Genomic DNA, 26,374 nt, shown 5'->3' on the forward strand with positions numbered 1-26,374 from the left:
GTACAGAAAGCACATGGTGAGACAGGAAGCTGGGAGGGGGAGAGGAGGTGCCAGGTTTTTAAAAACAAGTAGTTCTTGTAGGGATGAACTCACTCACCCCTGAGGAAGAGCTTTAATTTCACTAGGGATTCACCCTTACGACACAAGCACCTCCTGCAAGTGGACCCAACATTGGGATCAAATTTCAATATTAGATTTGGAGGGAACAGACATCTAAACCATAGCAGAAAGAAAGAGGCAAGAAAGTAGCTGCAAAAGCCTATGGGCTCAAATAAGGAGTTAAAAACAAACATGTTTAAGATTGTGAGAAGCTGCTAGCTGACAGAAAAGTTGCATATGCAAAAAACACAACACACTAATGGAAAGTTCCTGAGAAGGTTGTGACAAGGGAGGAATTTTGTGACCTGAAGCCCAGTTAGGGGAATGATGAGAAATGGTGTGAGGACAGCTCCTGCCTTTTCACCCGATGGCCCAAGATGGTGTCTTTATCTGCTAGTGCAAGATCCAGGGAGGGTCTTATTTTTATATCTTTCTTCTTAGTTGGAAGAGAGGCAGTAAGTGGAGAAAGAAAAATGTCTGAAATGCTCTTGTCAGACCAGAGGAGAGAGGCCCTGCAGGTTTCCTGGCAGGGCTGTAGCCACATGTTCCTCAGCTGCTTCATTTATGACAGTTTCCTGTACACAGTCTGAGTACAAACTCCTAAAGTTCAGGAACCATGACATTCATTATTTTGTAACATCGTTAACACAAAGAACAACAGTATCATATACAGTAAGTGCCAATAAATGCTATTGAATCACAGTAAGAATCAATGAATGAACAGTTCTAGAGTGGTGGGAGAACAGTTAGGGGAGAAATGGATAGGAAGAAAAAGGACCAGATTTTTCTTTAATTCTATTTGTTTTCTGAGCATCGAGTCATCTAAACCTATGGATTATCTTTCTTCATCTGGAATTAAGACGTTAGAGTCTGGGTCTGCTCCATGTAATTTCTCCAGCAGTCACCAAGCCAACCCCAGGCTCTCATCAGTGACAATTAAAATGCTGCCCACCAGAGCACAACAAGATCACTTGCTTGTTTCTGAGTCACCCAATGTCTGCATTTATTCATCTCTTTTCCTTCCCTGGATCCTATTCTTTCTTTCTTATCTGTCACTTTTAGTTATTTCTGAAAATGAGTTACATTTCTCCCTGGGCCCACCAACGAGGGAGGTGACTTGTGCTGTTTCCTCTAAAATGGGCCATCCTTAAATTATGGAAATCTCCTAAAATTTTGCACTAGCTCACACATCTACAATGAGAAAGAATAAAAGTTGAAAATTGTGGAAAAGTCTTTCATGAAGCCTTAGAATAAAATTTTATCTTGTGTGTGTTTATTGGTTTAACAATCATTTATAAAGCAACTGATGCAGAGAGGAAGATTGAGATAAATCACCACCCCCATTTAAAATTCAGATATATTACATGTTACAAACAATACATGTTAAAAAACGATGCACACAGGGTATGTGGGAGGGTAAAACCGGCCCCTAGGACTCTTCCTACCACCTTCTTCCTGGTGCTAGTGACTGTCCCTCAGCCTTAGCCTTGTGTGCTGGTCCTTCTTCCCTTCAATAAGGAAGTTGTCCCAGGCTCTGCAAGTGCTCTGTTTCACACTAAGTTTTGTAAACAAAGAAAAAAATAGTGCACACAAATATCACTGGTGAGTCCCTGTACCCAGAGGACATAAGAAAGCTTTTAAATATTTCAAAAAGATGGTCTCATGTATTATATTTTTCTCAAGTTGTCTTCCTTGCCTCAGTGATAGGTTATCCTAAGCATTTTTTCACACTTCTCTCCTCTGGACATAAAAATAAATACGGCTGTCTGTGCAAGTTTATCATCCTTCCTCTTCCCTATTCTCAAAAATCTTTATGTAAAAGATCCAAACAACTCCAAAATTTTGCTAGATCCAGGCACACAGTATGAAACCATCTATCAGTTGCTCTGTATCTATGTTGTATCCTGAAAACAAAACAAATCCAAACAAAGCAAAAAAAAACACAGGGCATACCAGTGGGGTTTGACACTCAAGTAGTTTGATACTGCCTCTCTCCCTAATAAGAATATATTTTATCCACAGCAATAATAAGGCATACCTTTTGTACTGTTACCAAATTCTCATTCTTTGTAAACCAACTTGTTATTAAGAAAATGAAAATAAAGCCCCCCTTTGTGGTCCTGCACCCACCACACACTCTTTTTTTTTTTTTTTTTTTTTTGAGACGGAGTCTCGCTCTGTCGCCCAGGCTGGAGTGCAGTGGCCGGATCTCAGCTCACTGCAAGCTCCGCCTCCCGGGTTTATGCCATTCTCCTGCCTCAACCTCCGGAGTAGCTGGGACTACAGGCGCCCGCCACCTCGCCCGACTAGTTTTTTGTATTTTTAGTAGAGACGGGGTTTCACCGTGTTAGCCAGGATGGTCTCGATCTCCTGACCTCGTGATCCGCCCGTCTCGGCCTCCCAAAGTGCTGGGATTACAGGCTTGAGCCACCGCGCCTGGCCCACACACTCTTTTTTTATGGACCCTACCCAAAAGTGTCACTAGTCCTTTCAAAGAACAATTGCTGTCTTCTGTGTTAACTGGGATAGTGACCTCTGGCAAGTTGGGCTGAAACTGGGCTTTACCTGGTTAGTAGGTGTCCAGATTAGCTCCTCCGAAGTCATATTCTCCAAAACCTGAAAAGGGGGAGTGGCCAAGGTTCTAAACTGGGGTGTCAATCCAGGGGCCTATCTGGAGTAACAGTGAGAAAGGCACATACGATCTTTCCTTTGTATTGGAAATTTTTTCCTCCATTTTGTATCTGAAGTTGTATTAGTTATTAAAACATGGCATCCATACAAATAGACATTTTCTGGGTTTTCCAGTGGAAACAGCTGCTTACATTGCCTAATGACTGTCTAAACATGCTGCAGATGTTTCCACATGTTAGCTGAAATATGTATTCCCTTCACATAGGCAATCATGATGCATCTTATCCTAGGGAGACAATATGTGTTGCTGTAAAGGAATACTTGAGTCGGGGTAATTTATAAAGAAAAGAGGTTTATTTTGGCTCATGGTTCTGCAGTCTGTACAAGAAGCATGGTGCCAGCGTCTGCTTCTGGTGAGGGCCTCAGGAATCTTCCAATCACGGCAGAAGGTGAAAGAGGAGTCAGTGCATCACATGGTGAGAGCTGGGGCAATAGAGAGAGAGATGGGAGGTACCACACACTGTTATACAACCATATTCTCTCCTGAACTCAGAGTGAGAACTCACTCATTATCCAAAGGACAGCACCAAGCTAGCATGAGGGATCTGCACCCATGACCTGAACACCTCATACTATGCCCCACTTTCAAAATTAGGAATTACATTTCAACATGAGATTTGGAGAAGACAAACATCCAAACCATACCTTACAGATATTGTTCAGGATGTCATAAAAAACCAGTCATATGGCTCTAAAACAGTTCAGGTTACATAAAAGTTAAAGCCTCAATAGAGTGTAGATGAAGAAAGGCTTTGTAAGAATTTTAAAATGTGTGTTTTCTCTCTAAGATCAGGAATAAGACAAAGATGTCTACTCTAGCCACTTCTGCTCAACATTATGCTAGAGGTTCTATACAGGGCAATTAGGCAAGAGAAAGAAATAAAAGGAATCTAGATTGGAAAAACAGAAGTAAAACTATATTTCACAAATGATATAATCTTGCTTAAGAAATCCTAAGAAATCTACTAAACATATTAGAACTAATGAGTTTAGCAAAGCTGCAGGACACAAGATCAATATACAAAAGTCATTTATATTTCCATACACTTGCAATGAGCCATCCAAAAATGAAACTAAGACAACAATTCCATTTCAAGTAGCATAAAAAATAATAAAATACTTATATAAGTTTAACAAAAAAAGTACAAAACTTATATTTGAAAACTTCAAAATATTGTAGGAAGAAATTAAAGAAGAATGAAAAAACCATCTCAAAATGAATCAAAGACCTAAATGTAAGAGCTAAAACAATACAACCCTTGGAAGAAAATTTAGGGGAACATCTTCATGACCTTTGAGTTGGCATTGATTACTTCTATATGACAACAAAGCCACAAGCAATAAAAGAAAAAATAAATAAATTAGACTTCATAAAAATTAAAAACTTTGCTTCAAACTTTGCATCAAAGCACATTAACAAGAAAGTAAAAAGACAACCTATAAAATGGGAGAAACAATTTGCAAATCACAGTCTGATAAGGGTCTAGTATTTAGACTATCCAATACACTCTTATAACCCAACATCAAAAGACAAATAATTAAAATGTGGGCAAATACACTGAATATATATATTTCCGTAAAAAATAGAAGAACGGCCAATAAGCACATGAAAAGATGTTCAACATAATTACTTATTAGAGAAAAGCAAATCAAAACCATAATGAGATACCACTTCACATTCACTGAGATGGCTACTGAAAAAAAAAGAAACAAATGTTGATGAGGATGTGGAGAACTGGAATTATTCTACATTGCTGGTGAGAATGTAAAATAGTCTGATGCTGTGGAGAAGAGTTTGGCAGTCCCTCAAAACGTTAAACATAGAATTGCCATATGACCAGCAACTCCACTTCTCGGTATATACCCCACAAAATCGAAACATACCTTCACATAATAACTTGTACACACAAAAGCACATAGTAGTCTATTCACAACAGCCAAAAGGTGTAAACAGCTCAAATGCTCCTCAGTGGATTAATGTATAAACAAAATGTAGCATAGCCATACAGTCGAATACTACTGGGCCACAAAAAAAGAATGAAGTATTGCTACATGCTATGATGTGAGTGAACTTTGAAAACATGTCAAGTGAAACAGGCCAGTCACAGACATATTACATAATTTCATTTATATGAAAAGTACAGAATTAGGTAAATCAATATAGACAAATTATATCAATGGTTGCTTAGAGCCTAGTCCGTGTTTGGGTGGCCCCGTGGGTCAGCCGTTGGCTTTCCTGAGGAATCTGGGAGTGAGGGGCTCTGACTTTCCACTGGAGGAAGAGGGCAGAAAGACAGTGACCACTGCATTTGGAGTGGACGGGACCTCTCCATTTTGTTGGACCAGAGGCTACATGCGTGTTTCCTGTGGATTAGATGCAGGTCACAGAGGAGTGATAGCCAGCCCCCAGGGACCACCTAGAAGGGAGAAGTGATATCCACAAAGGAAGATTTGTGTGGAGTGGATCTGGGACGCCAAGGGAGATGGGCAGCTGGAAAAACCAAGTGCATTTCCTGCCTTGTCAGCCTCTTATGCATGAAGAAAAGGATCTGCTTTCAACACCTACCAGCCCAGGGAGCGTGAGGGCAACTGACAATGGGGCCAAACAAACCAGAAATTTCCATGCCTGCTTCCCCTCCTTTTTCTCCTGGTTACACCTCAGGAGGGGTCAGAGGTGGAGTCAGCATCTTAGTGGATGAGGAGAAAAGCCAGACGAAAGAAATTGCTCACACCCCCCTCCCTGAAGGAGAAGGTCTGCCTGCAGCTTTGTCCCAGCTGGAGACACAGGGAAGGAGTCTCGTATGTGTATGACAATTGACTAGCTAAATTCTATATTGAAATAGTATTTTCAGTTATCTAACTGGGAATGTGTGCTTGCTATTTAAAGTGACCACAGTACTTTTTATTACCTAAGAGGGCTTAACAAGGAAATAAATAAATAAATAAGAGTGTGGGGTATAGTGGGGGTGGGATAACCTAGAGTTTTAAAATTCTTTCTTCACTGAGCAGGTTTAAAGGGAAAAGGTAAACCCTTTGCATCCTCACTTAATTTTCTGAATTTGTTTAAAGTATTGGAGGCCAGGTGCAGTGGTTCACACCTGAAATTCCAGCACTTTAGGAGGCCAAGGTGGATGCATTGCTTCAGCCCAGGAGTTCAAGACCAGCCTGGGAAACATAGCAAAACCCCATCTCTGCTTTAAAAAACAAAAACAGTTATTGGGATAGGGTAGGGAAACAATAAGCAAGGTAGGCTGCCTCGCTGCAGGGTCAGATTAAGAACAATGATACCCTAAATACAGACAAACCATGTTGCCCCCTCGAAACCATCCCTATGAACTTTACAAAATTAATCAGAGAAGAAGGGAGGGGAAGAAATGAAAATAACCAAGCTTGCAGCACATCCAGCATTAATCATGAGGTCAGCTTATTCTCTCATGCTTTCTCATAGTTGTTTGCTGCCTACTGCCTCAAAACCACGTAGACCTTGTCAAAAGATTATAGTTTCCCTTAACTGCTCTGGAGATAACAACTTAAGCATTGTGAAACGTTATGTTTTCTATTTGAGTTATTCTTTCAGGTCCTGCCTATCAGTGAAACTACTGTGTCAGTTGGTCTGCAGGACCCCACAGGGAGCTGGCTCACCAAAGAATACAGCCTGATGACTTCATCCACCTTACCCTGACCACTCAGTAACCTCAGTTTTCTAGCCCTTGCCCTCCAAGACTCCCTTAAAAGTCCCAGCACAAGAGTCCTTGGGGGAAAAGGAGTTTCCTCTGGAAATGGAGATCCCTCTGAGGATTTTCCCAATCTCCTTGCTTGGTCACTCTGTATTCATTAAATTCTTTGTCTGCTGCAAAACCTACCTGCTGAGTGCATTAGTTTGTTACTGAGTAGTGGAAATATGAATCTGGTGGTTCTGTAACACCCTTGGCCCTTCCATTTCTTAAAATAAAGAGCTTAAGTGTTCCTTAAACAAATCAGCTGATGAGTTAAATGCTAGCCAGACCCCGTCAACTTTCAGGAAGGCAAAACCCTCAGAGCATGAGACAGAAACAAATGTTATATCTGATACCACCTTCAAATCAAACTTTTAAACTTTAGTCACTCACCATGCCAAAGAGCACATTTGAAAAAATTTTAGATTAAATCTAAACAGCAAATAAAGACAATTTAAAAAATGTTACTAACATCATATGACCAGTGAAAGACTTAAGGGCATGACAGCTGGGGGAAAGTTCTGTGGTGCCCTCTTCTCTTGGTGCCCTAAACACAAGCTTATTTTGCTTAATGGCTAGCCTGGGGATACTCCAGCAGGACACAGTGTGGGGAGCCACAGTGGCCCAGTGAGAGGTGTCAGAGCCTGTGCAGGGTGAGGATTGTGTTCATGCAGGAGGACAGCCTGGCATGGAATGCTGAAGCCTGACCAGGTGCAGAGGGTGTCTGAGCTGGGTGACAGCCTGGCCCACTGAAGTGGGTTGAGGAAAGCTTCTAAGCAAAGTTGTGCAACTCAGCAAAGACGTCAGTGTCCAACAGAGATGAGGAAGTTTGCCTTGGTCCGGGAGGTGTGGCCTGTGGCAGGGAATCAGAGCACGGGCAGGAAAGGAGGGCATCCACAAGGGGGCATCAGAGTGAGAGGTGTGGGCCTGGGAAAAGAATGAGAAGGATGTCTGGAAATGGGATGATGGTGGCATACCAGGGGATTGACAGAGTAAATACAAACATTAAGACTGATAGGAGCTCACTGCTGGAAAAGAAAGTTAAAAATATGGAAAAGTAGAAAACTCGAAGAAACTCTGTGTTGGATTGGAATGGAAGTACTGGTGTAAATTCATAGGTATCCATAGAAAGATAAGTAGGTAGGTAGGTAGGTAGGTAGGTAGATAGATATGTATGTATGCACATATAGTCCCTAACTGTCTACCTAGTGGACCTGAGAGCAGAGGCCCCAGAAACCATGAACACATCTACCACCAAGATCTTGGTTTCTAAATACGATTCTCAAACATTAAGAGGAACTAGAGCTTCTTAGAGGGAGGGCTGATTTCAGGGCGTGGTCAGGGAAAAACTCAAGATGACTCTGGAATATTGTTTCATGCCACAAAGTAAGAAAGTGCTCAAAGAATGATGAAGAACCTCCAACTGGCCAAAATTGAGATAAATTGAGCATCAAAGTAAACAAAAATAGTAATATATTACACATCATTAAATAAAGCAGATAATTATGAGCTTTACTAAAATAAATGTGAATAAATTGAAAGTCTGATGTAGGATGAAATATTTACGTAGCTCCAGAGTATGTAAATATGTACATATTTCCAAATTAACAAACTACTTGTTAATTTCAATGTGAGAAGGAGTAACTTTGCAGAGGCAAAACCTGATAGGCCCCACCTTAATTAAATGAAGAGCCAGAAATGGTACATATCAGCATCATATGACTCCTGGTATAATGACCTAGAAGGACACAGGGACATCTTTGTGGTATCCCTAACCTGAATTTAATCATGTGAAAACATCAAAGAAACCTACACTGAGGAATTTCTACAAAATAGCCTGTACTCTTCAATCATGTCATCAAAGTCAAGGAAAGACTAAGGACAATTCTAGAGTTAAAGAAACTAAAGAGACATGGCTACTAAATGCAACATGAGATTCTGAAGTGAATCTTTTGGTCAAAAAGAATATCACTGATACAATTGATGAAATGTGAATGAGGTCTCAGAATTACATGGTAGAAATGTATCAGCATTAGTTACCTGATGTTGATGGTTGTTTTGTGGTTAAGTAGAAAAATGTCCTTGTTTGTAGGATACCCTAAACTGTGTGAGTGGTGTGGAGATGATGGTAAGGGCATCATGCTAGCAACTTACCCTCAAATGGTTAAGGAAAAAAAGCTCTTTGTGCTACTCTTAAAAACTTTACTGTACCTTGAGATTTTTTTCAAGTTAAACAAATAGTGAAGGTAGGAGATAGAAAATAGAACTGCATTTTGATCACATCCCTTAAGTCATCTTTGTTCAACTCAATGGTTATAATGGTAACAATGCTCCATCAGGGTATTTGGTAAACATCTGATTTAATACCCCAATAGATTAATAAAGCCCAGGTCCATGGTTCTGGAAGATAGTGGAGAAGCTCTTACTCCTATTTATGTTCCGTCCACAACATTATTCACTCAAAGAATTCAGTCCAAGGAAAGCTTTGCTTCCCTCAAAGCAATGTTGTTGATATATTTTTATTAGACAAAGAGCTTGTATTTTATTTTTTAATTGCATTTTCCATTTTATTTTTAATACTAAGAAGTTCAGAACTAAATATAGTGCTCCATTGCCCCATCAAACTAATCCCAACTTCCTTGTAATACTTTCTTTGATCTAAAAAGTTTTAATATCAGGAATGGAAGTCTGGTTTTAATATTAAAAGTATATTTTACTAATAAATCACAACAAAGAAAAATATGCAATCATCTGAATAGAAGTTACAAACACATTTAACAAAACTCAATTTCTATTCTTGGTTTTTGATTTTCAATCTAAAAAAGAACAAAAAGACAATTCATTAACATAATTAAATTCCTATTTTAAATTGGCAGCCAATTTATTATTTAAGAATATGCCTAGAGGCTGTGCAATTAAAGCTATAAAGAATAAAGGAATCCCAATATTAGCCCATTATTATTATTATTTGCAGATGAAGAGGATCATCCACTCCAAAACACAAGAATCTATTATTCAAAACTATACTAACAAGATAGCTTAGCAATAGTTTTTTCAGTTAAAAAATTAAATATATTCAAATGATATCTTTCCAATATTCCGGAAAATACAATGAATAAAAATCAAATTCAGAAAATATAAGAAAACAACTTTAAGTTTTGTAAGAAATGCATAGGGAATGCAGGAAGCAAACTAATATTCGACTGAGGAAAACCTTAAGCCAAGTTCAGCAGTGGCGGTCTTATTATGCTCTTATATCAATATTATTGAGTACTATTGATATTGAATATTGATATTGAGTACTCTTATAACTACCAACTTCTCCCTAGTTAGTTTATTGCAATTCAGTGCAACTCTGAAAACACTGCTATAGGTATTTTTAAATATGGTCCACTGATTATAAACTTTTCTGGAAGAATAAACAGCTGATACTACAAAGTAATACTTTCAAAAGTGAAAATGATGTGTTTTTTGACCTACCTGATATTTACATATATTAAAATTTAGACCACTGAATATATTGTATAATAGGTCTAGTAACAGATATTAAACTAAATATTAAGTCCAGAAATAGACATAAATATATAGAGATTTCTTTTACTAAAAGTTGGTATTTTAAGTCAGAGAGGAAAATGCAAAATTATTTTTTAAAAAACAACGTTGGTAAAATTCAAACACTTGGAAAACAAACCCAAATCTTCACTTAAGCCATGCAATAAAAGTCTACAAATGAACTAAAGACTATGAATTGTCCAGAAGGAAACATTCACTCTTCTTTCTCTCCTTTTTGGCTCTGCGTGAGCTCACACCTTCTGGATGACTCCAAAGCCACTGAATACTTTAATTGGTTAACACAGAAAATTTTAAAGGCCTGCAAGAAGTTAAAATACTATCACAGTCCTGAAATTCTTTCCTGCCCATTGCCCATGTAGCTGTGATGATGTCTGAAGGAGAAATAGGCCTGTGAAGTGACTGAGTCCACTTGCAGGTGCAAAGGTGGAGGGAACATTTCCTACTACTCACATGGCTTCATTCTCTGTCTCTGCCTTCAAGGAATAGAACTGTACAGTCCATTTCTCTTTACAGACCCAAACACATTCACCTAAATCTACTGTTAAAAATCTATTTACATAGGGAACAAATGTGAATCCTTCAAGCCAGTCTTCAAGATGGATCCCAGATGGCTAACTGGGCCTAAGTTTAAAATACAGCCAAGAAGTGATTTTCTGACCAGGTAGGAGCCACACAAATACTCTCTGTTCCCTGAAAACCTGCATCTTTTTATATTTGGGACTTCCAGCATTCGCCTGAACCAACCAATCAGAGCTCAGCAGCCTCAGTCAATCAGTCAGGGTTCAGCTCTATTGACCAACCAGAACTCACTTTTGTCAACCAATCAGAAATCATCTACACTCACCAATCACAACTAAACGTGTTTCAATCTTTTATTTACATAAATGAACCTGATTAAAAACCTAGATGGGGCCTGACACGATGACTCACGCCTGTAAATCCCAGCACTTTTGTAGGCCAAGGCAGGTGAATCACTTGAGGTGAGCAGTTCGAGACCAGTCTGGCCAACATGGTGAAATCCCCGTCTCTACTAAAAATACAAAAACTAGCCAGGTGTGGTGGCAGGCACCTGTAATGCCAGCTACTCGCGAAACAGACGAAGGTTGCAGTGAGCTGAGATCCTGCCACTGCACTCCAGCTTGAGCAACAGATCAAGACTCTGTCTTCAAAAAACCAAAACCTGGGCAGGAGGGAATCTTTGCTATAAAAACAGACTGGCTTGGCATGGTGGCTCAGTCTTAAATCTCAAAACTTTGAGAGCCCAAGATAGCGGACTGCTTGAGGCTGAAAGTTTGTGACCAGCCTGGGAAACATACAAGATCCCATTTCTATCTAAATAATACTAAAAAAAAAAATTTAGCAGGGCATGATGGCGTTTGCCTATAGTCCCAGCTACTCAGGAGGTTGAGGTGGGAGGATCACTTGAGCCCGGAAATTAAAGGCTGCAATGAGCTGTGATGGTATCACTGCACTCCAGCCTGGGTAACAGAGCAAGACTCTGTCTCAAAAACAAAACAAAACAGAAAACTGAGCCTTCCCTTCTTTCTCTGGAATCCGCCTTCGTTTTGTACCCTGGCTTTCCTCTCCTCAGTTTGCAAACTGTTCACCAGAATAAAGTCTCTTTCCTCCAAATTCCTATTCAGAAAACTTTTGTTCACATTCTTGGCATCAAAAGTGAGATTTGAAGTCCTGTCCTGAACCAAACCATCGGTGGTGTGTGCCTGCAAGAGCCCCTTGAACTCAGTTGTCTTCTCAGTGTTGCCAGAGGGGAGAGAAGGGTTGGGTAAGTCCTCTCAAATTCAGACCTATCACGCTTTGGTTGAAGTCTCAGAGACCGTTCTTTCCCTGTAGGCCCCTCCATCTGGACTCCAGAGAGGATTTATTACCTGTGGCCCTGGTTCGGAGGAGGGGGACAGTTTCCTAGCCTTAGTAATTCCCTCTATCCAGACCCCAGAGGGGACATTCCCTTTGGCCCCGGGTTTAGTGGGAGATCTTTCCAATTTCAACCAGTTTCCTCCATCCAGATCCCTGACAGGACATTCCCTGTTGGCTCCAGGTTTGCTGGGGGCTTTTCAAGTTGCCTGGCTCTGACCATCCAACTCTAGAGGAGACTTTCCCAACTGGCCCTGGGTTTTGTTAGGACTTGGCCTGTCTGTAAGGTTTTGTGGGGATGTTGGCACTATGGGTACTGGAAGGGATGACTTCATCACGTCAGTGCAATGGGTAGCCCGTGTTGTAAGTTTTTCCCGTCTGATCAGCCACTTCCTGTGACTCCAGCTGGTTTTATAAGCAAAAATTATGGTACAATGAGTTGTAATTGGCTAGGTCTCTGAACAAAAATTACCCACCATAAGCTCTAATTTTGCTGGCCAAAATAGGACTCTTTTGAAATTCTGAAACGTGTCTATTTGTGCACACAAAGAAAAAGTGAACCTCTCAGAGACAATGGGAAGCCTTTATCAATTGGCACTTTAAAAGTTGTAAACAGAATCAAGAGGCTACCATTGCCTTTCTTACAGAAAATAATTCCAAATTGAGTGAGTGCCTTAATTAAACGTAAAGTGAGATTAGCACTCGCGAGACTGAAACTAAAGCTGCAAAAAATCTTCTGGAAAAACTTTATTCCACTGGGCCCCCTTTCCTGTTGCTCTGCCTGTCTTCTGCACCTTTTCTTTTTTTTTTTTTTAAAACACCTCTGCTTTATCTTTCATTCCTTCCTTCCTCTTTTACTTGTTCACCCGGTTATTTGGAAAAGTTTCTAAATTTTCTCGTGGACTCATTACGTGTTTTCATTGCATGTTTTCTTGTCAAATCTTGTCATGTGTTCCGGTGATTTTGTGTTGCTTAAGCATTCATTTTTTGTATGCCTGTAACACAACCAGACAACTTCTTGGAGAAGCTTGAGTTTTCCCTTTGCTTGAGATGTACATTTCCTACCCCATTTTCTCTAAAATTTGATAAGGGCTTCAGCCATGTGGAACAGATAAATTTCAACCTGTTCCACTTACAGAGATGCAGTTTGAATCCAACTGTCCGTTTAAACTAATGAGTTTTACCCGATTCACGGCTAGAGTTTTAAAATTAAAGCTACACAGTCTTTGTGTTTGCCTGTATTTTTGTGCATATGTTTGTATGTGTCTGTTTGTATGTTATCTACAGTACCAAATTGGCTTATAACTAAATGAGTACTCATAAATTAAGCAAACAAGGCCAAATGTTTTCCAAGTTCATGTGACTTAGTAATCTTCTGATGAATGGGGCTAATCTAAAATGGTTGGTTTGATGGACATGGCTGTGTTTTCTGAGTTATCAACAAAATAGGCATGTATTTAACTTTGAGATTCTTACTTTTATGACACTTGGATGGCATGCAGTAATGTAAAATTGGTTGATAGAAAATTTAGCTTGAGACGATGGCTAGATTTGTCTGATATCTCATGATATTTTCCAGGCATAATTATTAAGAATGAATGGTTAGGGTAGATGTGCATGGGATAAAAGTTTGTAAATGAACTTTTGATAATGGTTATGTTTTATAATATGTTTCCTTGGGGAGGTTTCTCAAATCTGTTTGGTAACTACACCCTTAGAGTTTTGCTAAGCCAAATTAAATGACGGATGTTCGTTGAATGTCTGGATCATTTCCAGATAAAATACTATGCTGAGACTCTGAGTTAAGGCTCAGATGCTTTTGGCTTCTTATTTCAGAGAAATAAAATTATTTGGTTTAAAGAGTTGCTCTGTTAGAAAACCCATGATCTGGACATTGTAAAATGTGTATTCATGGATTATTGGTATGTGATTGATAGTTAAAAGTTGCTTACTTCCTAGGTTCTCACTGAAATTAGAGTTGCTAAGAGTTAACATTGTAATTAATGTGTGTGATTAAACTACTAATGATGAGAAAGACAATTCTGTCTCCAATTGTATGAGGAGAATACAATGTATTTTTGGTAAGAAGTTTAAAGGAAAAAAATAACTTTGTATAGGAAAGACTTTTGTTTGGTAAATTTTTGTCTTAGAGTAAAATGAGTGGTTAAGAAAGAAGAAGTATAGAACAAAGCAGAAATTTCAAGCATTTCATAAATAGTCTAAGTAAGTCTTAAGGTTTATGAAAAGACAGTTTATAAAAGGAATTTTCTCTGTGATCAGATTGCCTATGATTGGAAGCAAATCTTTTATGGGTTTTTCTAGGGATTGAACTTTGATGTTAAAAACACACTGACACAGAACTTAAAAACTTGGTCCCCTGTGTTAGAACAAGGCTTTCTGAAAATATTAATTTGCTCTCAGTAAAATTGCAAGAAGGTTTGATTTTAGTTATGAAATCTGTTTAACGGCCATCCTCTAAACTACAAACAGTTCCTATTCCGGTCACATTTTTTCCTGATAACTGTCTAGTTTCTCTAATTTCAGGTTCTTCCTTCTTTTGACCCTGAAAAAGGTATATCTCTTTGTTTGGCTGTGGTCATGACTCTCCAAACTTTTCATCAGTTCCTGTAACTTTTTCTGGTTCCAATTGTGCTGTTATGGACTGATGCTAAAGAGTTTATTTTGAAGGTCTAGAATAGCAGTGTTTTACCCTTGTACAACTTATTTTGGCTTGGCTTTTCTTGATATGCCTGAATTATTTTGTGTAACCAGGACATCCCATGCTGTTTCTAAGAACAACGCATTCCTCTGCTCAAAGTACTAGTTTTCTTGTTTACATTTCTCTGTAATATAGTATACTCTCATAGTCCTGGAAACATTCTTCTTGTGCCTGATTAAATTTAAGTGCTCTTTTTTAAAGTCAGGTTTAACACCCAAGTTATCTAAATAGGTTTTCTGCAAGGAGAAGCAATCGTATTACAGCAGGTTTTTTTCTTTGCCTTTTAGGTAACTGACCAAGGAAACAAAAATTGTGGGTTTTACCAAAATAAGTTCCAATGCTTCATGTTGTCCTTACTAGATTTTTGGTTACTTAGGAAAATTGAGCTTTAAAAGGATTAAGGTTTTTACATCCATGGAACTTTCTCTATTGCTTTTGAAATCTATTGATTATCACTCGAGTTAGATGAATAAATATTATCTCATCATGACCTAGGATTCTGTTTCATCAAGTACCTTGAAACTTTTGACATCTTTGGCGGGTTTCCTCAGGATCAAAATCCTAAATTAAGTCTTTTTTATCTTGTAGACATAGTAAATGATTAGGCTTGTAAATCATAGAGAAACATGGTCAAAAAAAAGAAATGTTCAGCTTTCTTTAACTTCTAGTTTTGTAAATGTGTTATTAAAATATGTTCCAAAACTGTATGAGATTCCTAAAATTCTGGTTTGTCATGGTATGTGTTATCATTCACGATTATGATTATTATGTTAAATCGTAGTATGCCACAGAAATACCCAGATTCCTTTGTCAATTGTAAACTCCCATCAGATCTTTGACCATGGCTGTTTGGAGATTTTGTCATTCACAGTTAATGTTTTAAATTCTTTGGAGCTCGGCACAGTGGCTCATACCTGTAATCCCAACACAAGCCGAGGCTGGAGGATCACTTGAGTCCAGGTGTTCGAGACCAGCCTGGGCAACAAAGTGAGACCCTGTCTCTACAAAAATACAAAAAATTAACTGGACATGTTGGTGCAGGCCTATCGTCCCAGCTACTTGGGAGGTTGAGCTGGGAGGATTGCTTGAGCCCTGGGAGGTCAAAGCTGCAGCGAGCCATGATCTCGCCACTGCACTCCAACCTGGGTAACAAAGGGAGACCCTGTCTCAAAAAAAATAAACAAATAATAAAAATAAATTATTCTTTGGTAGCATTTTCAATTGGCTTTAGTTCAGAATTGCTTTTCATGAAACTGTTAATCAAGATCAAGCGAAACAAATTACCTGAAATTAAATAATTGATAAGGATAATTTTTAATGACTTTTACTTAAAACATTGTTGGTTCTTTACTTATATGTTTTGTTTTTCATATTCAAGGAAATTTTCTTTCGTCAGCTATCTATAGTTTTCACTCATTTGGTAAAATATTCTTTTGTGAACAAAAGTGGAAGCATTTGCTTTTACTCTCTACTTGATTCTTTCAAAACTCAGAAACTGTGAGTATTCTGGTTTTATTTATCTGAGTTTAATAAAATTTTCTCCCTCTTTATAAATAGTATACAATTGGAAACATTAGTTTTATTACCAAAGTTTTAACTGAAATGTCATATTTAAGAATGTACATAAATGCTTGGCTTCAAGAATTACCAGCCTTACAGTGAATGAGTAAATGTTCCTGGCAGGCCCAAGAACTCTAAGATTGTAAGTAAAATCTAAATCCTAGCTTTGTTTGACTTCCTAGCCTCAAGAGGTTCTAAAATCTGAGGTTTTCTGTATGATCAATGTGGAGAGAAAATGTTATGCTTCTAAGTAAAGCTAAAGTATACCTGTTATTAGCCCTGTGTATTGTTTTCAAGTTCTTGCTGTCTGCCTGTAGAATACAGTAGATATTTTACCCTAATTTCTTCCAATAGTTGGCTAAAACTAAATCCCAATAAAGTCCCCTGGCACTCTTCCTCCAATCTAGGAATGCTCCGGGACATTCAGGGGATTTCTCCTTCTTAAAATTAACTGGCTAGAGGAATTATATATCAGAATTGGGGACAAACTAGTTAGAGCACTGGCCAACACTGGGGCTACTCTATCTATCCTTAGCCCTGGCCTGCTTTCAATGTTCCCTTCCTGTAGTTCTGAACTCATTCAGATGGCTGGGCTGAGCCTATCATGGTCCCTAAATCTTTGCCTTTCCCCTTCCAACTAAGACCCTTCACTGGCAGTCATTGTTTTTTAATTGTCCCATTGGCTTCTCTATACCTCCTAGGAAGAGGCTTAGAAACCTACTAGACCAATATTTCCTTCTCTCAAAAAGAGGAAATAATGTTTGAGCTATCCTCACCAGGAGACTTTGCCACAGAAACAGCTTTTACTCCAGTTACCATCTGTGTAGTTAACCTCACAATGCTGTCCATCCTGCTCTCCAGGAGCTGCCCAAGAGTCTTAGGCCACAATCCAATACTGATGTTGGTCACACGCATTCAGCACCTCTGATCAAGATTCAGGTAAACCATAATAAGCCCCTCCCCAGTGTTAAGCTATACACCCTGAATCTGAGGCCCAGGCTCATATACAGACCATAATGGACAACCTTATATGAAAGAAACTTGTCCTTTGCACCAGGCTTTACAATACTCCTATTGTCTCCATCTGTAAACCCAACAGTAGAGGATAGCAATCTTTCCAGTATCTTAGGGCTATCAATAACATAGTCATTCCTCAACACCCAGTAGTTCCTGACTAAGCCAATACTTTTCAGCTATTGACCTTTGTAGTGCCTTCTTCAGTATACTGGTACATCCTGATAGCCAGTACCTTTCCCATGGGTTTCCAAGTCCGTCAGTTTGATCATCCACTCTGTTATTACCTAAGACTAGCACTTGGTTTGACCATATTCTCTCCTCTCTCTCACCTGTAAATGGGTCTTTGAATTTTCATAACCTCTCAGGAAATTGTGTTCCCACAAAGGCTGTGTTTTTGGCTCCAGTTACCATAGTCAAGAATTTTCCTATCCCTGTCTCAGGACATGAACAAATGCAGGCATTTGCTTTCTGGATCAAATCATTGCTCCCATCACAATTATTAAAACCCCTGGAAGCATCATTGTTGCATCCCAAGTGTAAAAGAGCTCTATTAATAATTGATGACTACCCTAATGACAAGCCCTCAGATTATAAAAATGACAGTGTGGACACTCTTAAGGATGTATTTTACCTGGGAAGGCTAACCCTAATGAAGGAGCTAGATTAGGAAGGTTTTTAGGATCCTGGTTTGGACTAGGTTCTGCTTGGAATGAATATACAAAGAGAAACTTTTCTTGCACTGTTTACAGAATTGCCCACTCCAGTGCCTGAGCAATAAGGGCATAACAGATCCCGAGACTCCCTTACTCGTGTGGTCCTAGACAATCACATTACTTTAGACTATCTTCTCACTGCACAAGATGGTGTTTGGGCTGTCACTAACACTTTCATCTGCACCTGGGCAAATACTTCCAGTCAGGATGAATTCAAAACATCCAAGATCCTCAAATCTTTGAAAAGCACATCTTCATAAAGCCTACTGACTGGAATGACTGGGTGAAATTTCCAATTTCTAGATCTTTCCAGCCAGCTTTCCTCAGGATAGGATCCCTCTTGTGCTCTATTTACAAGTCTTAATGATCTTCCACATATTTGGGGTATACATTTGACTCCCCTTTAAAATTGTTCTAGCCTGTTTTAACAACTATCTGCGAAAGACCCCCATCAGGATCATGCTGACCCAACATCCTTCATTTGCATAAAGGAACTGGATGAGAACCTGAGCAGGAACCTTTGCTATAAAACCAGAGCCTTCCTTTTGATCTCTGAAACATTTCAATTTAATGTGGACAAAATCCCATCCTCCTCCCTGTCAACACTTCCAATCTCAGTAATAAACATTCTTTAGTTGCTAAAGCCAAAATCTAGGTCCTATCCTTGTTTCTTCTCTTTCTGCATAGTTCACAATCTCCCTGCCTTGTCTGGCCTGCTCTGCCTCCAGAACTCATCTGAATCTGGCTGCTTCTCACCATATCCCCTGCCTACATCTCTCACTTGAACCTCTGAAACAGCCTCTGTCCTGGTCTCCCTGCATCTACTCTTGTTTTCCTAAAGTCCTTTCTCTAGAAGGTGGCGAAAATGATCTTTATAAATCATTGATCAGGAAAGTCACTTGTCTCAAAAGTATCCAATGGATTTGATTATAGACAGAACTGGATGCAAACCAAGCTTTTGCCATGACCTGGAAGCACTACATTAACCACTTAACCTCAACCACTTACACAGTTTATCTCTCTTTACTCACAAGATTCCAACCATGCTGCCCTTCATTCTCCCTCTTAGGAATACTGAGCTCATTCCCATCCCAGATTACTTTTCTTGGTTATTTTTTATGCTTGGAATACTCTTTCCCAGAGTATGTAAATTCACAGACCCTAGATTAAGAATCCCTGCTTTCTGATACTCATCCAGACAGTAAAGAAATACATTTAAGCACTTTTACAGGTGCTGGGATAGAACAGTGAGAGCTGGGTTCAAGTGAGAACAAATTTTGCCCAGTAGGTGACATTTGCGTTGAGACTTCAGTGATGCGAAAGAGGCACATTATTGTTCATCCTTGGAATACTCACTGACCTCCAGCAAAAACAGCCCTCCTGAACACGCTCTATTGTGTTACCCTATTTCATGTTCTTTTTAGTATATCAGTGTGTGGAATTATCCTGTTTAAATATAGCTATTTGTTTCCCCCTATCAAAATGTGAAGCTCTTTTAGGCACTGAAGTCCTGACGATGTTGCTCACTGCTCTATCCCAGCACCTACAAAAGTGCTTAAATATGTTTATTTACTGTCTGAATGAATACTAGATAGCAGGGATTCTTAATCTAGGGTCTATGAATTTACATAGAGAAAAATTACATTTTTATTTCCTTAACATTTGACTAAAATTTAACATTTCCTTCCATTATTAATGTAGACAATACATCACAACAGTGGTCATACTGAGGACTTAAATATCAATAAAAATCACAGGTATTTTCCTGTGACATTACAATTGTGAACCATGAAAGAACAAATCCTTCAAGTTGGATGCTGACTGGCTAAATGGGCTTAAAATCAAAATAGAGCCAAGCAGTCATTTGCTGACTAGAGGTCACACATGCACTTTGAGTTTTCATAAGACCCACACACCTTCTAAGTTAATAGCTTAGTTCATAGCTGCTTGTTCCTGTTTATATGCCTGAACCAACAAATAGACTGTGGCCTGAGTTGACAAATCAGAATTCAGCAAGTGTCAACCTCTCAGAACCAAGCAAATCTGAATCATGCATGTGCATGAGTGGACCTGAGTGGGAACCTGGGAGGGAACTTTCTCTGTAAACGATAAACTCTTTTTGTTCTTTAGACTGCACCTTAAATCTGTCTCTCCCTAGTTCACAAACTGTTCACTGGGATAGCCTCTTTCCTCTAAATTTCTTTTCAGAGAACTTTTATTCAGACAAGTATTACTAATATCTCAAAATATTTTGTTTTGTTCAATATTATTTTAAAACTAAAGCACTAATAATAATCATGTTATCATAAACATGCTTTTTAGTATCTTGATAACTATTTCAACATAATTAATCTCCTTTAGAATCCTCCACATTATATTCTGAGTTGTGGTTTATTACACAAAAGAGATTGAGAAGCCCTGCTGTAAAGGAACTACCACAAGCAAAATGCATGCCCCTTATTCAACTATTGTCCCTGGGATCCACTGAAATAAATGTAAAGAAACAAAAATAGAACATTACAAAACCTAGAGAACTACCTCATACCCAAATCAACAAGGACTATTAGCTATAATAAATTCAGAATACTGAGGGCCAAAATAAAGGGTGACATTAGAAATCAGCTCACAGCTGTCTACTAAACTCATGATCTCGGTACATTCAGAGGGAAGACAGAGGTGGAAACAGCAGTTCCAGGACTGCGAAGCGACTTCCTCCTGGGTGAGGCTGGATAGGAGGCAGGGCATCTGGGAATCAATGGACCTTTGCAATCCTGGTGCGCCAGGCATATTGGCAATGGCTTCTACGCTACAGGAGAAACGCAAGGCCATTATTCTGCCTTTTCTTATTTTCTTCCAACCTCTAAAATTACAAGGCAAAGTTGTAAGGTAACAAGCTTTGCAGCAATGTGTCAGTTTGAGAATGACAGGTAAAATACTGCTGATTCCACGAACAAAATGCCTGTGTGCTGCTGAATGACTGACAGCCCTGAGGATACAGGTTGTTGAAGAAACAGCCATTAGCACAGCAACACAAACAGCAAGGCCCAGAATACCTCCTGCACTATGGCACTATTCATACTGGTGTTCCCAGAGCCCCTCTGCCATTTAGCCTAATATCTAAAATGAGAATTTAAAACCTCCACTGCCAGCCTGATGGAAAGATGCCAAGGGCAACCAGATAAACAGAAAGGAGAATGGAGGAAATTCTACCCACATCATCTTTGGGGAATTACAGGCTTACATAGAATTAGCCTGAACCAAAGAAAAATAATTAGAAACATTGAATGTGTTTGATATTTTGGAAGGAGGAAAAAAAGCAGAAAAAGAATATAGCATGTAAATGGAAAAAATGAACACATTTTCAAAGAAGAGTTAGCATAAACACAATCAAAATTTAAAATATTCTACAAATCTAAATTACTAGAGGCAGGCAAGGAGGCAGGAGGGGAAAAAGGACCAAAAAGATAAGGAGGATTTTTTTCAAGGGAATAGAAAATAAGATGCTAGAAAATGAAGTATATTTGTAATGACAATAAACGCAGTTGGATTGAAGTCATCTATACAAAGGAGACGGCTCTCAAAGTGGGTGAAATAATTGAACCCAGCTATATACCTTCTGTAAGAAAAATGTTAAATAAAATGACTCAGGAAGGTGGAATTTAAAGGCAATGCAAAAGTATTCCAGGGAATCTAAAATAAGCACACACCCACACCCACACCCACAATTTAACGTCATATCAACATCAGAAAGTAAATTAAAAGTAAAATTTATGAAATGGGAAGGATTCATAAATTTATAAAGTCAAAAGTAAATTTCAAATTAAGATATACTCGTCAAAATCTTTTTGAAATCGTAACATCAGAATATAGTATTCAATAGTAACTGCCAAAGCAGACATAAAAAGAAAAATGGATAGAAATAATAATGGAAAACTTTGGTATAACTTTCAAATTTAATAGGTCAAGTATATAAAAAACAAATAAGATTTATGGATTCTGAATAAAGTAAAGTGATTGTTCTCATAGCTGTGCCACACTCTGTGCCTTGGAAATAGAGGATAAACCTTTGCTAATGTCTATGGGATATTTTCTAGTGCCGTTATATGCTTATTTGTAAGGACAATCTCAGATATTTCTACATTAAAATATTCAGATAAACTTTTGTATTTTTAAATTACTAGTTATATTCCATTCACTTAAACAAAATGTATTAACTAAGGCTGCATTGACAAACATGCTTAATTCCATATCCAGATTTTTGCCATTTCTAAATCAACAATCTTGAGTTATGCTTGCATCTTGGCAAATTTTTGTGAGTATACCATTATGGAAATTTTTAGTACTTGCAATACTGGATCAATTTAATACTGACTCAATTTCATTTTTGAGTGACACTATCAGTTTTCCTCCTTTAGCTGGGTGTAGTGTTGCATGCCTATAGTCCCAGCTACCAGGGAGGCTGAGGCACGAGGATTACTTGAACCCAGGGGATTGAGGGTACAGTAAATTATGATTATGCCACTCCAGCCTGGGCAATACAGTGAGATCCTATTTTTTTAAAAAAAATTTCTTCAAACATCATTTGGATCATTTCTTCCAATAAATTTGTTAACTGGCTATTTTTGTTTAAGGTGAAAAATTTATTTATTACTATTAATATAATATTTATCAATAAATTTTCCAGGATACTTACTGAATTCATTATTGTTTGTATAGTTTTCCAGTCAACCCACTTGGATTTTCTAAGTAGATAACCGTATCAGCTGCTCATAATGATAATTTTACCTTCTTTACCAATATGTGTTTTCTTCATTTCCTTGTCTCTCAGCCCCTCTCTCTTAACTGAGAACCTCCTTGCTTATTGCACAGATGAAATGCTAACCTACATACTAACTCATCACATATACAACACTGCCTTCTCTCTGCCACTGTGGATAAGCTCTAGGTTTCTGCCCAAGGCCAACCCAAGTCGTGGTGCTTGAATTACATCCTTTCCGGATGAGTCAAGTACTTTTTAATTCTGTCATTGTGCCTTATCTCCTACATTGTGGAACCTCATTACTGAATTATACCGTCACCTTATATGCTATTGCATCTATCTTCGGAAACAAACAAAAAACAAACAAAACCCTCCTTGGTTCTACATCCCTCTACAGCTACCACACCACTTCTCTGATTTCCTTTATAGGAATGCCTATCCTGACTGTCTCAGTTTCCTCAGCCCATATTCTCTCTCTCTTGATCTCTCTTTTCATACTATAAAACACAGAGACACAGAAAATTGCACAAATATTTGGCTCAATGAATTATTATAGGATAAGTGTTTGTAGTCACTAGCCTGGACATGAAAAATAGAATATTGCCAGGATTCCTGAAGTTCTTCAAATGGTCCCTCCCTGCCCCTAAAAGTGACAACTTCTTTGACATTTATAATAATCTATTTGTCTGTATTTCTTTATAGACTTATCACCCACATGTATACTTTTATAGGGTTTCATTTTGCCAATATTTAAAAATTTGTTTTATCATTTAAGTTCTTTCTAATCTAGAGCATCCATTTCTACCCCCATTTTTGTTTTCTTCAGACGGAGTCTTGCTCTGTTGCCCAGGCTAAAGTGCAGTGATCTCGGCTCACTGCAACCTCTGCCTTCCAAGTGCAAGAGATTCTCCTGCCTCAGCCTCCTGAATAGCTGAGATTACAGGTGCCCGCCACCGCGCCTGGCTAATTTTTGTATTTTTAATAGAGACGGGGTTTCACCATCTTGGCCAGGCTGGTCTTGAACTCCTGACCTCATGATCCACCCGCCTCGGCCTCCCTATTTTTCTTTATATGTAATTTATTTATTAAAGAACCTGAGCCTTTTGACCTATAAAATCTCCTGCAGTTTAGATTTGCTAATGACACACTCAGATTTTGTCAAACATATTCTCTGTTTTCTGTACTTCTTCCAAAATGGTAGCTGTATACAAGGTTTGATGAGATTCAGCTTGATTTTCTTAGCAAGACATTAGTGGTGGTGTGTTCTTTCATCAGAAGGTATACAATGTCTTCATGCCTTTCTTTTTGTGATACTAATGATCATTGAAATTCAACACCTGGATCTCTTAATTTATTGAGGGTTGCAAAATAAGGATATTCCACATCTATCAATTCTTATTTATGCATTAGCCAAAATAATTCTACAAAGAGACATTTCTCCTACCGTTTATTTACCACTGATAGAGTTGGCATAAGCAAAGCACAGTATCATACCTTGAACACACCTTAATGGACTCTTTGTCCCCATCATTCATTTGAAAATCATTTTAGTCAGGGTTACCTTTAAAGTTCCTCTTGCCTAACCCATTTGTAAATTCTTAGACCTTATATAATTTAATGTCTTGATATTACAGCACTTGCCAAAGGCTCCCAAGCTTTTTCACTTTGAGTCTCCATTTTACAACTGTTCTTCCTACTTCGTTGAAGGCCCTTCCCAGTCTTTTTTGCAAACTTCTCTTTTTCATCCTCACCTTTTGATGTTAAAGAGTCCCAGCCTCCCAAATTTATATCTCCAGCCTTAGCATCCCCCACAGAGTCCCACAGCCATTTCCATCAGGATGTCTAATATTCTCAGGCTTAACATGGTCTCCTCTTTTCCAAACCTGCCCCTTATTCCTCCCCATCTGAGGAGTAATCCTTAATTCCTCTCTCTCCTGAATTCCCAGTTTCAAAAATTGTCCTTAATCTGATCACTTCTCACCTTCAGAGACGTGTGTGTTGTCTTTCTTTAGCCCAGTCCTGAATTTCTGCTTTAGCAACTATAAGGTAGAAAATTAGGCCAGTCACATTAATGGCTGCCATCAAGACGAAGGTTTTAAACCAGGCAGATTCTGGATCCTAAGGAATTAAAATTCAAAGTAATTGTAAATTATTGCTCTTGTTTTTTTGTTTTGTAACATTTAAAATGTAATGTTAAAAATAATGTAGACTCAATCACTTAACAAATATGGAAAAACACACTTATACATAGCCAAAAAAGTAATCATTTTACTCTATAAAAATAATCACTTTTATCTTTCTACTGTATACATGTTGTTTAAAATTCTATTTTAATCAGATATTAAATTTACTAGTTTCTTATAGTTCAAAATTAACTGATTTTTTTCAATCTGATCTATTATTTCAAAGTTTTCTGCATCTTTTCAAGGTATCTTATGTAGCCGACATATTATTGTATCATATAAGCCTATATAGATGAAGAATGTCTTCGTATTTTAATTGGCAAATTTAACACACTTTCATCTATCATCACTATTATTTTGTTAAGATATATTGCTCCCATATTATTTCGTATTTTCTATTGCAATGCTTTATTTCTTTTTAAGTTTTGGATTCATTTTGAAGAGAATGAGTTTTCTTCTACTGGTTTATAAAAGTTATCTGTATTACTCTTTAAACATTATTCTTCAGATGCATGCTCAAGTTGAAATAGCTATCTTGATAGGTAGATCAAAAGATATAGCTATAGAGATTTAAGAATACATAGCTAAATATATCTATAGTAGATACATATTGAACTGTATAAATGGAAAGAGTTGTATAAATTTTATCAACATTTATCTTTTTCATAATAGGACTAATATTTGGCAGGCTCTCATTTCCTTTTGGTCCTATCTTCTGTCTCCATACTCATCCCTATGCAAACAAACAGTTCGTATTTTGGCATTTATTTTTTTCTTTTCTGTTCTTTCTTCTTTTTTTTTTTTGAAACAGGGCCTCACTCTGTATTGTAGCCTAGAGCTCAATGGCACAATCATGGTTCACTGCAGCCTCGAACTCCCAGACTCAGGTGATCTTCCCACCTCAGCCTCCTAGCTGGGACTACAGGCACGTGCCGCCATTTGCAGTTAATGTTTTATTTTTGTTTCTTTTTAATAGAGATGAGGTTTTGCCATGTTGTCCAGGCTGGTCTTGAACTCCTGGGCTCAAGCAATCCGCCCAACCTCGGCCTCCCAAAGTGTTGGGATTACAGGCATGACCCACTGCACCTGGCCCTGTTTTGGCATTTCTTAAAAACTTTTTAGTATTGATTATTATGGATAGTCTTTCTTTTTTTTTCTTTTCTTTTATCCTTAATTTTAAGAAAACGAAAATATAATCAAGATAATTGATACTATTATTTTCCACTCATTTTCTGACTACGTCTCCTGTTTTTTTTTTTTTTTTTTTTTTTTTTTTTAACTTCTCTAAATAGTTTATTTCCCCTAAAGTGTGAGGCATTGTATGGTCTTGTATCCCTAAAAATAGTTTTCTTATGCCATTGTCCTCTTGCATCTTGTGTTGCTGACAATTTTTGACTGTTGCCTCAATGGGACTATTTAATTTAATTTAATTTAATTTAATTTAATTTAATTTAATTGAGACAGAGTCTCAC

At 38.1% G+C, this 26,374-nt stretch overlaps 1 protein-coding gene across 3 annotated transcripts in view; it reads right to left on the minus strand.

The window, feature by feature from the left end:
* Positions 1–3,179: 3,179 nt before the first annotated feature.
* The window catches only part of SLC17A1 (solute carrier family 17 member 1), a 65,449-nt gene continuing 42,254 nt past the window's right edge, over positions 3,180–26,374 (minus strand). For all 3 annotated transcript variants that reach the window (XM_010365030.1, XM_010365020.1, XM_030929337.1), the window contains 2 exons: positions 24,701–24,837; positions 3,180–3,213 (listed from right to left, as the gene is read on the minus strand). In XM_010365030.1, the coding sequence (XP_010363332.1) occupies positions 24,703–24,837 (135 nt within the window). In that variant the 3' untranslated portion in view covers positions 3,180–3,213; positions 24,701–24,702. The remainder of the gene's footprint in view (positions 3,214–24,700; positions 24,838–26,374) is intronic.

Source organism: Rhinopithecus roxellana, chromosome 4, assembly GCF_007565055.1.
Source record: "Rhinopithecus roxellana isolate Shanxi Qingling chromosome 4, ASM756505v1, whole genome shotgun sequence".
NCBI classification, from domain to species: Eukaryota; Metazoa; Chordata; class Mammalia; order Primates; family Cercopithecidae; genus Rhinopithecus; species Rhinopithecus roxellana.